The 12,825-nt window shown below is 36.8% G+C and overlaps 1 protein-coding gene across 1 annotated transcript; it reads left to right on the plus strand.

Annotated features, from left to right (window-relative positions):
- The first annotated feature begins 1,370 nt into the window (after nucleotides 1-1,370).
- Nucleotides 1,371-8,166, plus strand: LOC110460832. Its single transcript, XM_021514007.1, has 3 exons — nucleotides 1,371-1,826; nucleotides 6,265-6,438; nucleotides 6,723-8,166. The coding sequence occupies exons 1-3, from the start codon at nucleotides 1,559-1,561 to the stop codon at nucleotides 7,253-7,255; spliced, it is 975 nt and encodes a 324-aa protein (XP_021369682.1). The 5' UTR covers nucleotides 1,371-1,558; the 3' UTR covers nucleotides 7,256-8,166.
- The last annotated feature ends 4,659 nt before the right edge of the window (nucleotides 8,167-12,825 follow it).

Raw genomic sequence — 12,825 nt, forward strand, 5'->3', positions numbered from 1 at the left:
TTTTTATTCAGAATTAATGCATGAACTTGTATTCCAGAGAGGCTATGTGGATAAAGCGAGAAGTTACCATCTCTCCTCGGCTGGAAAGACATTTTTGTTAGCTAGAAATTCACCGACAGCTGCCGCTAAAACGTACGGCTGTACAGTTAGGGATTTCTTCATTACTGATTAAAGACACCAAGAAAACATTGTATCTTGTCAATTTCTCGACATCAATTGTTCATAAGGAGTTTCAAACTATATAATCATTAAGAAATTTGTGACAACGTTATAAAAAAAACTTACTTCACTAAATTGTCCCTTTAAAGCATGGTTTTGGAAATTCCTTTCATATTATAGGCCTAAATTTCATAAAGATGAAATTGAATTATGCCATATAAAAAAATAACATTAAAATTTATTTCAATCGTATGATATTGGTTTGGACAGTTGATAGGCTACACGTTTCATTCAATAAACCTCTACAACTTACTAAAGATAAGATCACAATTGGTTTGTTTGTATTTGAACAATCCTCAAAACAATTTCGCCCCGTTTTCTTTTTATTCCACTACGAGATATCACTATCCATTGGAAGTTTAGCACCACGCATGACCTATATGGTTGACTGGATTACCTGCCTTGGTGCCATTTCTCTCCGCTAGGCTTCACTCTTTATAATAAGACAGTATAATACCGTTATCTTGATTGGGATTCTGAACAGCTTGCGTTGATAGGTCAATTCTATTAATGAATCCTTGGTTTGGGTACAGCTTCTGGATGTACTCTTGTTAACATACGAAACTTGTATGAGTAAAGTAGTTGTTAAGGTTTGGAAGCAGTCAGCGTCAGTTTAGTTTAATCACCGTGGTGTGAAGAAATGCGTTCGTGCAATTATTAATTCCATTCGCTCCCTTAAAGTATATATTGGACAAAATATATTAATCCGTATCAAAATATGAAGAATAAAAACAACGCCCAAAATCTACGAGGATATATATTAGAATACAATTGTATCTACTATTACATAGTGTACTGTACCAACTAATTTAAAATCGGTTTGCCTGACTATTTCAGGGTATTTTGTCTAAAACTACACCAGATATATCTATATTACATTAATGACTAGGCACGAAATATAGTGCAAGGTGTATACAAAGCCAGACCGTGTAATACGTCACCATCTGCCACGCCTTCTATCTGAATGTGCGTAAAATGGGTTTAACGTGACTCGATGAACGGGTATTACATCAATGGGAGTTAACTAAAACAGGTTTTCAGCCAGGTATATATATTCCAACGCACGCCAACCATCCAGAATATATACACGCCCGTTCAACTATTCTTTTTTTATATATATATTGCAATGGTCTAATGATCTTGTATTCACGACACCAGTTGTTATTGCTTGTGATTAGACAAGGGTGTGTATACCTGAGTAAGCAGGGATAAAGGTAGGGTAAGTCGGTAGAAATAACTACCTGAAAATAGCTACCTGTATTTCACTAGGAACAGTAGGCAGCAGATAGGGAAAAGTGACGTCACTACTAAACAATAAGCCGGGAATGCCACACAAACTATGAGGGGATACTACTCTGAACGTCCGGCGGAACGGACCAAAGGTGGACAGCAGGACTCGATGATGGCGAACCGTCCGTGCCAATGGGTGTTGCTGCTGGTCCTGCTGACGGTACTGGTTTTGGCCATAGTGGCGTTTGCCACACCTTATTGGGCCTACATTTCCCTAACAGGGAATACTGTAGCCTTTAATTTTGGTTTTTTCGATGTCTGCCAATCAAACACCTGTTCGAAGTATCTGACTTTCTTCAACCTAGAGAGATACAGTGGTAAGTTTATTCTGCCAACAAGGGGTGGTTTGTGTCTGTTGTACATGTACACCCCAGTATGTATCTATGTTACTCGTGTCAATTGTACTGTGTTTACTCTATTGCTGTTTTGAAAATTATCATATTCATTATAATTGTGTACGCCATTTTGCTGAATAAGTTTTTCCTGCTTTTATATATATATATATATATACCACTCTGAATACTCAAAGACCCAGGAAGCAATAAACGATTTTTTCCGACGTTACTATATGAAATATTCGCCATGTCTGCATTATTTATGAGTAAAATACTCGAGTAACATAAACTCTATCTATTTGTACAAAGTACATCAGACGTCATTAACGCACCTGATATTTCATAGGTTAATGGACGTTTAAGTCATGTGTACAATTGATATCCTTTAAAGTAAACCATAAAAAAGGATGAAAGTTGCTCATGTCTTTCATTTTCAGTTTTGTACGTGAACCAAAAAGCAGAACAATATAACAATGTTTTTTGTGGGTCATCTGTTTTGTGTAGTCACCCGTGTGAGCGATAGTGAGGTTGGGCAACACTGCATTCCAGCCCAAGCTCACGTCGTTTCTCATACCTGGCATGACAATGTACTACAGCTACTCTAGGCTTTAGCTTGGCTATTTATAAACACACCCTTTATTAATGTAAGGCCGACGACAATGCTAGGGAGCAATTAAGTCGGGTGGTTATAACACATGTGTTCGGGGTATATGTGGGTTATTACATATACTCTTAAAGTAGGGGAAGTAGTACGAATACAAGGCGTGTATACACATGAAGTGATAATTAAGAGCTTAGGTTATTACGTAAATAATCCCAAATGCCCTATGGATAATCATAACATTGTACTATGTACTCCAGAAAGAAAATATTTTAGATGTACCCTATTACAATAATGAAATATGCTTTATGCACCAAACCAATGCTAAACATTGTTCCTAACATTGCAACACACTCAACGTCACAAACATTATAACGGTCAGACCATTTTCAATCACTCTTATTTTACCGAAATAATATGTCCATTCTAGATCTCACACGGGATAAAGATTGCAGTAAAAACCTGTAAGATTTTCTACAGTTTACGCTTTGTCCTTCGAGGCAACAAAATTGATGTGGACTGCTGACGGACAAACTTAAATGACAGGGTTTCGAGAGATGCCAGTAGGCACTTTTATGATCGCCATCACGATGTGTAAGGGTTTGGATTGTGCTCATTAGTATGTCCGGTTTTCGCCTTTAGATTCATAGGACGTGACATAACTTAATCTTGCACTAAATCATCGGGTCTCACCTTCCTTATGTCTTTAGCATGGGTCTCCATGAAATTATCCATTTATTCAAATTAGCCATTGTTTTACTGATTCGAGTTTGATTGTGGTTTTATTAACACTTCGTTATTCTCTTGTAGTTTGGTTTCAAATTATTATGGGAGGTTTTATATTAAAAATCGTCTTTAAAAAGGAAAAAAGATATTCAAAGGAGTATTGCATTGTCTTCATTTAATCGGTATGAATAAATGTTCGCTAGAAATTTTCATTCGCAATCAACTTCTCCCTAGAAATGAAACGTTTCTTGATATATAAATGTTTGAGAGTAAGAATGAGGCGACTAAATGCTATTTGTTCATGTTTATGATGTGCTTGTTGTTACTCTGTGTCCTACGTTCATGTTGTTATCATGCGTCCTTAAAATAGTTTTTCTTGTTGTCACCCGTCCTTAAAATAGTTTTTCTTGTTGTCACCCGTCCTTAAAATAGTTTTTCTTGTTGTCACCCGTCCTTAAAATAGTTTTTCTTGTTGTCACCCGTCCTTAAAATAGTTTTTCTTGTTGTCACCCGTCCTTAAAATAGTTTTTCTTGTTGTCACCCGTCCTTAAAATAGTTTTTCTTGTTGTCACCCGTCCTTAAAATAGTTTTTCTTGTTGTCACCCGTCCTTAAAATAGTTTTTCTTGTTGTCACCCGTCCTTAAAATAGTTTTTCTTGTTGTCACCCGTCCTTAAAATAGTTTTTCTTGTTGTCACCCGTCCTTAAAATAGTTTTTCTTGTTGTCACCCGTCCTTAAAATAGTTTTTCTTGTTGTCACCCGTCCTTATATTAGTTTCTGTTGTTGTCATCCGTCCTTATGTTAGTTCATGTTGTTGTCACCCGTCCTTATATTAATTCCTGTTGTTGTCACCCGTCCCTATATTAGTTCCTGTTGTTGTCATCCGTCCTTATATTAGTTTCTGTGTGTTGTTTTCACCCGTCCTTATATTAGTTTATGTTGTTGTTATCCGTCCTTATATTAGTTCCTGTTGTTGTCACCCGTCGATAAAATAAAATAGTTTCTGTTGTTGTCACCCGTCCTTATATTAATTCCTGTTGTTGTCACCCGTCCTTATATAAGTTCCTGTTGTTGTCATCCGTCCTTATATAAGTTCCTGTTGTTGTCACCCGTCCTTATATTAGTTTATGTTGTTGTTATCCGTCCTTATCTTGATTCCTGTTGTACCAATGCCTACCTATCTTGTTTCATGTTGTTGTCATCCGTCCTTATATAAGTTCATGTTGTTGTTACCTGTCCTTATATTAGTTCCTGTTGTTGACACCCGTCCTTATATTTGTTTCTGTTGTTGTCATCCGTCCTTATGCTAGTTCATGTTGTTGCTACCCGTCCTTATATTAGTTCCTGTTGTTGTCACCCGTCCTTATATTCGTTCCTGTTGTTGTCATCCGTGCTTATGTTAGTTTATGTTGTTGTCACCCGTCCTTATATTCGTTCCTGTTGTTGTCATCCGTGCTTATATTAGTTTATGTTGTTGTCACCCGTCCTTATATTCGTTCCTGTTGTTGTCATCCGTGCTTATGTTAGTTTATGTTGTTGTCACCCGTCCTTACATTAGTTCCTGTTGTTGTCATCCGTCCTTATATTAATTCCTGTTGTTGTCCCCCGTCCTTATATTAGTTCCTGTTTTTGTCACCCGTCCTTATATTAATTCCTGTTGTTGTCACCCGTCCTTACATTAGTTCCTGTTGTTGTCATCCGTCCTTATATAAGTTCATGTGGTTGTTACCCTTCCTTATATAAGTTCCTGTTGTTGTCACCCGTCCTTACATTATTCTTGTTGTTGTCATTCGTCCTTATGCTAGTTCACGTTGTTGTCACCCGTCCTTATATTAGTTCCCGTTGTTGTCACCCGTCCTTATATTAATTTATGTTGTTGGTATCCGTCCTTATCTTGATTCCTGTTGTTACAATGCCTCCCTATCTTGTTTCATGTTGTTGTCACCCGTCCTTATATTCGTTCCTGTTGTTGTCATCCGTGCTTATATTAGTTTATGTTGTTGTCACCCGTACTTATATTAATTTATGTTGTTGTTATCCGTCCTTATCTTGTTTCCTGTTGTTACAATGCCTACCTATCTTGTTTCCTGTTGTTGTCATCCGTCCTTATATTAGTGCCTGTTGTTGTCACCCGTCCTTATAATAGTTTATGTTGTTGTTATCCGTCCTTATATTGATTCCTGTTGTTACAATGCCTACCTATCTTGTTTCATGTTGTTGTCACCCGTCCTAATATTAGTTCCTGTTGTTGTCATCCGTGCTTATATTAGTTTATGTTGTTGTTATCCGTCCTTATATTGATTCCTGTTGTTACAATGCCTACCTATCTTGTTTCCTGTTGTTGTCATCCGTCCTTATATAAGTTCATGTGGTTGTTACCCTTCCTTATATAAGTTCCTGTTGTTGTCTCCCGTCCTTATATTAGTTTCTGTTGTTGTCCCCCGTCCTTATATTATTCTTGTTGTTGTCATTCGTCCTTATGCTAGTTCATGTTGTTGCTACCCGTCCTTATATTAGTTCCTGTTTTTGTCACCCGTCCTTATATTAGGTCCTGTTGTTGTCACCCGTCCTTATAATAGTTTCTGTTGTTGTCACCCGTCCTTATATCAGTTCCTGTTGTTGTCATCCGTGCTTATGTTAGTTTATGTTGTTGTCACCCGTCCTTACATTATTCTTGTTGTTGTCATTCGTCCTTATGCTAGTTCACGTTGTTGTCACCCGTCCTTATATTATTTTATGTTGTTGTTATACGTCCTTATCTTGATTCCTGTTGTTACAATGCCTACCTATCTTGTTTCATGTTGTTGTCATCCGTCTTTATATTAGTTCTTGTTGTTGTCATGTGTCCTTCGTCCCTGTCCATGTTGTCAAGTGCTCTTAGTTTCTGTGGGTTGTCATGCGTCCTTTTATTCCTGTTGGCGGCCATCCTTATGTCCTGTTTCTGTTGTTGTTTTTATTGTACCTTAACAGAACCGTTATCTACATATCAAAATTATTGTAAATCATAATAAAAAGATATCATTTATTCAATACAATAAGAACGATTTATAATAACGTGCTATTCCGCTGACTACTCTGTGTCCTATATTTCCAGGTGAGATGGTTGGCTGTATCCTGTTTATGCTGCTGGCAATGATAAGTCTCACTTTGTCACTGTTCTTCTGCTTTTCGTATGCGTGTGTGGACGTTCTACGGGACTGCTACAGAGGGGGATGTGGTTCTGACAAACAGAAGATCCTCGCCTGCGCATGCTTCACTTTACTTGGAGGTAGGTTCATCACAGAATAAAACCAGAAAAATTGAACTAGAAATTAAAGATATCATACTGTCACACTAAGAAATGAGAGGATACTACCAAAACGGTAAAATTGGATATGACGAGATGTTCAAACGGGGAATAATATGACGTATTCGTTGTCTTATTTGTCATGACTTTCTTGACAGTGGAACCGCAAAATAAAATACAGAGAGATAATTAAAAAAAAAAGTGCTCACGAATGTATAATGTTAACGATGTCTTGCTGATGTATTACTGTGTTCCCTGTGTTTCAGGTATCTGCGAACTAGTCTCTGTTGTGTGGTTCTATATCAACACTATCAGGAACTACAACGGTTTAAACACCTTCCGTTTCCTGGTGTCTTCAACAAGGGCCGAGTATTCACTCATCCTTGCCTCAGTTAGTGGCGGACTCGCCATTGTTGTTGCCTTCCTCCTATTCCTAAACCGATTTATGATGCACTACGATGATGACGAATACTATGAGGATTATCCTAGAAAGCGTACGAGGCACTCCCCTGAACCAGAGCGGCGGTATGTCGCCCCTCCCCCTCCTCCGCCTGCACCTCGTCATCAGCCTAAATTAGGGGCTTCTTACGTCATGCCGGATCCAGTCCGACTACCGGACCGGCCAATAAGTATGGCACCTGCTGCATACCGGCAGAAGTACGGAGATCAGGCACCTCAAGTGTTTAGATACACCTTCAAGAACGATGATGATTTCTGGCGTTACGACACAGACAAGGAGAACCCCCATCAGGACAACGGATATCGTGTCTACAATGGGGACCGGGGCAACCGCTACTAGTAACAGAGCAGGCGGAATGGTTCAATTTGGGGAGCATAAATAGTGATTTGGTAAAACAGTCATATATTGATCTCTCATCAAACAACATTACTGCAAGATCTGAAAGGCATATGCATATAAATATGCATATATTATGCAAATACTGATTTTCGTTGAAACATTTAAATCCGTATGACTGAACTATTAACTCCTGTAAGTATATTTCCGCTGTAGTGTATTATAGACAGACAGTCGATGGTTTACCAATAAACCGTGTTATATAGTTCGCTTGCGATCATCCGTCCGGGATATCGAGTGGGATTAAAATGCAAGTGCACATATCTGACGGACCTCGATTGAAATTCACACAAAATATTAAGGTTCACATACGGAGCCAACTTACCTGTGATAATAGTACGTTTCAGCCAAACATTGCCTCATGAATACAGTGGAATTTCTTCAGACACTGATGCCCAGTTATTAATGTAAATTCTATCAATACAAACAATTACGTATGTGTTTATTTGTGTAAAGTCACAATAATACAACATAATACTAGAAGTTGATATTCAATGGGTACAAACTGTATACTGGTACCGTCTGGTGAGCACATTTTAAGTCAATAGATTCGTTTCCTGAGGTAAAAGTTGCAATTAAGTAAATAGAGTATACTCCGGTAACTAACAAATCATCTATACCATGATTCAGCCGATGAGTTTTGTTATTCAAATAGCAACTATACGATCGATGTGATCACATATCCGTTTGTTTTAGGTATGCTCGCATGTCTTCGTTGTTCGTTAATTATCTAAGTTTATCCGAATATATACATGTAACACTCGTCTCAACTGTTCACGTAAAGAATATACAAGATGATATAATACTGATACTTTGTGAGAACAGGTACATATTAAAATCTTAACAAATTTTAACAACTGTGTTATCGTCTGTCATACGTAATTCTACCAACATACAACAGTAAAACAGAGTGATATTGTAATTTATCACATAACTGACCGTTTTTATAATATCATACGGCAATGTCATACATATGCACATGTGTAATACAAACTGAAGGTGCTGCGGTTGGTTAAAACCTTGGGAACGTATTCATACGCCTCTAAAGGTACTAAAAGGGAGGGGGAAATATGGAACTAATTTGCACTGCACGGAACGACAATACTATGATCGGAGTACTTTGGTTCTAACTATAAAGAGTCGACTGAGAACACATTTATATTATGAATGTTATGTGATAAATAGAATCTTACACTCGTGTCCATGTCATATGGAATTTATTGAACTCTGTCGATAGTTTTATTTAGGCGAGTGTCATAAAATTATTGAACTTCTTTAATAAATTTAATATGACATGGTCACTCCTGTAAGATCCTCTATGTAATTAATACGTCTAACTTAGATAAAACACTACAACCAGACACTGTATAACGAAAAATAGGGGTGAAGGGGTATAGGAATGTGTCGCTATTTCTCAGTAGAATTTCTTCAAATTTTATAGTTATATTGCTTTGAACGAAAGAAAATGTTCTGCCACAAAAAAAAAATATAGGTTGTCATAATTTTAAGGAATTTAAATGGAAATTTATGTAAAAAGGAGTGACCTTTGAAAAACAATTGAAAGACAAAATATTTTGCAAAATGATGTCAATAAAAAGTATACTGCCATAGATTAGTATTGCATTAATGTATATCAATTTAATAAATGCTGAAATTATGTCAAATAAATTATCTATAAACGATTAAAAATTGACATTTTATAATAAAACCATATGCACATAGTAATTGCAGGTAAGAGTTATTTTTCTTGAAAAAAGTCACAGTAGTTAAATAGGTAGCCGGTTTCCTGAAGTACAGAAAAATGGATACATGTGGCTCATTGATAAAAAAATATTAAACATTAGAATATGCGGAAATTGTGATACTGTCTCCCTACATTGGATTTTCAACTAGGGATGTACTTTCTACTTCCGTTTATCAATACACTCCTAAGATCGGAACATTTGGAAAATATCTCGTTAAACTTCACTCTTACCCTCTGCTTACCTGGTAAAAATGTTAATCGTCATAATTCGGAGGTAAGGAAGGTATGCGACTATTGTTCTTTGTTCTGTATATTGATATGTAGCTCATGTGAGTTCATTTTCTATCCTGACAAAAGTGGGGATTACAATGATGATTGTATCGTTTGTTACTATCAGCTACTCCGTGAAAAATGCATTATTTTCGGGGGAAAACGCTTCTTTTTCAAGACATAAAAGAGATAAGCAAGGAAAAACTACATGCTATATATATGTGAGGTTTATGAAGTGGATCTAGGGATTTAACTTTAACTCGCCAGATCACATGCTTAAGAATGCTTTGCAAATATCAAGTCCTTCCATGAGGATTTCCGTCATCTTTACTCTGTAACGATTGTCACTGTTGTGGCGTCATGAGTCCATCTGAAAATATTATTTTATATTTACATTTGCATGGCATTCTCTTTGAAAGCTGTGTCGTTGATGGGACTTTAATTACCATGCATCACGAGACACAATTCTTAGCGTACTAATACAACACTGACCGGAACTACAATATCCAATATAAATAAACATGACGGCTGCTGAAATATCGCTGTGCATTGTGAGATTTGACAATGTCATTGTAAATTTATATGCAAAAAATAAAAAATAAAATAAAAAACACTTTTATTACAACGACAACAAGACCAAGGTCTGCAATATCGTACAAAATGCACATCGGTTGAAATCACCAATGCCGGCAATGGAAACAATTTTAACGCTCATGCAATTTATCAGAAATATCGTCTGTTACACTGCACTGATCAACAGGGGTTCGTTACAAATGTCTGAAATACACATATTCTATAGACCTACTGACACATATGTTACAGACCTACTGATATGAGTCACAGCACACATAAACATTTCAGACATTTGTAACGAACCTGTGCTCCGTCGCAAGATCACTCACTTCAAACGCTATCAGTTTCACGCGTCTCGCATCCACGGTTCCTCAGTTTCTGACGACATGTCAAATAACGAGGCTGTTATAGAATCTACCGACTGTTGTCAGGTTCCCATACAATCAACAAATAAATTCACGCCTGGATTCTTCACAAAATGAGCAAAGAGAAAAGTTCGAATTAACTTCCAAAAATAACTCCCTCGTGGAGGGCAAGGTCGGATTTACGGTGTTCACTGTATTTGTCCATGCGCGAAATTTGTTCCGGGGAAAAATCGAAACAATTTCAAATCTAACTTTCAGCTCAGAGCTCTATTGATAAACTTAAATCACCCTATAGACATATCATACGCAATTGTATTGATACTGAATTGTGGAATAAAATTGAAGTGTTTGTTAAAATTTCAAAGTACTACTTTGTTTGCCAATCAGCGCGCGACAATACGCTGTTCAAACTATTGAACGAAATTGTGTGGACTGTCGATAAGGCGGGCATTTTTAATTTTAAATATAAATTATAAGTTAAAAAAGAACATAATAGGCAGAGAATACGTAAATATAAGTATTGAACTGTTTTTGTATGGTATTTATAATCTATTTGAATGACACAGCTTTGCAAGCAAACAAATCATAATGCGCTAGCGCGCATTATGTTGTATTCTTGCAAAGCTGTGTCATTCAAATAGATCATAAATACCATACAAAAACAGTTCAATGCTTAAATGACTACCAATAGTTAATATGAGAAGAATGCATGCGCAAATACATTGGTTGATTTAGTTATCAAGTGATTCTTGTATTGTTGTAAACGAAAACCATGTATATCATGAAAATACATATATTTTATATGTATAGTTAGGTTAAACATTTGAAGCTACATGTACTTTCGCCATTCTCTAAATTGCACAACGAGCACAAAGGAGGGCGAAAGTTCTGGCGGGATATAGTCTTTGAATGTTTTATCATAATGGCCTTATTTTAGTTCTATTTCCATGGTCACACGAGCCTTTGTTTCTTTACTTCTTTATATATATATATAAAGTTGCGTCGTTGTGGTAAATCGTTGCTTCAAGCTCGCTTTGTTTTTTGAAAATTGAAAAACAAACATGAAGTTAGATGTACAAGGGTTATTTCATAACTTCTTTCACCACAAAGCTCCCGTGCGAATGGACAATAAAATAGTTTAGCGACTTAACAGACTGCAAATGCATTTAAAGAACAATGCACGTGCAAATTTTTTACATCATCTGACAAGAACTAAACAAGTAATCCATTGCTAAATGGTATACAGGCGTGACTAGTGGCTACTTTTCATTGCTAAATTGTATACAGGCGTGACTAGTGACTACTTTTCAATGCTAAAATGAAGGTTAGGATTAAATCTGAAATACGCTCCTATATCAAAGAACGGTGTGATGTACAGATACCACCAAAACAGATACTAAGTATACATAGAGTTGTTCAGCACAAAAGGCATCTCTGCCGTTACACTGAGAACGGTTTTCGGTTCGGTAAACAAATTCAAGAATGGTAAACTCGACATATATGTAAAAGAGGACACACGGCAAAAAAAGGCCAGTTGTTGCAGGCATCAAATTTAAGGATGATGGTCGTTATACTGTTTCTGATATAGCTCAGATGGTTGGCAGTTCAGAAGCCAGTACACTTCACATTCTGACCAAGAGCCTGAAACTTAGGAATCTTTTTGCACGATGGATCTCCCATTTACTGACATCCGAACAAAAGGCCAAATGTTTGAAATGTGCTAAAATATATTGAAAAACAAATATGTAATTGCGACTCAAGACAGCTATCTGAGTTAATTACAGGGTGTGAGACCTGTATCTATTACTTTGAACCCCATAGGCGCTTTAATAACAAGCAATGATTGCCAAGAAATCAGGAATGGCCAGTGCTTGCAAGTCTTATGAAAAGCGCCATGAATGTTTTGTGTGTCATTTTTTTCAATTCTAGTGGACTTGTGATTTAGATACCATGCAAGAAAGGAAAATTATCACTGCCAATCTTTACAGAGACAAATTACTGAAGTATGTCAAAAGATTCTACATGGAAATGCGTCCAAGTAGAGGGTTGAATGGCATCCAGCTAATTCATCAAAATGCTTCATCCCACAAAAGCAATATTATACATGCGTTTTTGAAGCAACAGAGAGTACATATCGACAATCCAACCTTTTCGACAGATCTAAGTCCCTGTGACTTCTTCCTGTTTCCTTTTCTAAATCAAATGCTCTCTAAGAAACGGTTTGCCTCCAAGAGTACTCTGGGAAGTGTAATCTTCCAGTGTCTCGCCAGTATACCATGGGGAGACTACCGCGGAGTAGGGCGATTGTGAAAGTGCGTTTCTGCCAAGGGGGATGCTTCAAAAGATTGTTATAGAGATCAACCAATATACATCTTACACTTGACTCCTGACACTAGTGACAGAATTTAATGAATGACGCTCGTATAACACAGTCACTCATTGTTGAGCCTCTATACAGATAATATATATCTTGTATACAATTTCATTATTGTGTTGAAGTTTTGACACGTGAACGTACACAGTGTATACTACATATAGAGTTACATCGTTTTACTGTATAT

The sequence above is a fragment of the Mizuhopecten yessoensis genome, unplaced genomic scaffold (genome assembly GCF_002113885.1).
Source record: "Mizuhopecten yessoensis strain PY_sf001 unplaced genomic scaffold, ASM211388v2 scaffold10485, whole genome shotgun sequence".
Taxonomy (NCBI): domain Eukaryota; kingdom Metazoa; phylum Mollusca; class Bivalvia; order Pectinida; family Pectinidae; genus Mizuhopecten; species Mizuhopecten yessoensis.

Coding starts and splice junctions, on each gene's coding strand:
- LOC110460832 (XM_021514007.1), top strand. CDS start 1,559: ATGAGGGGATACTACTCTGAACGTCCGGCGGAACGGACCAAAGGTGGA. Junction 1,827..6,264: donor CAACCTAGAGAGATACAGTG/GTAAGTTTATTC, acceptor CTATATTTCCAG/GTGAGATGGTTGGCTGTATC. Junction 6,439..6,722: donor ATGCTTCACTTTACTTGGAG/GTAGGTTCATCA, acceptor CCTGTGTTTCAG/GTATCTGCGAACTAGTCTCT.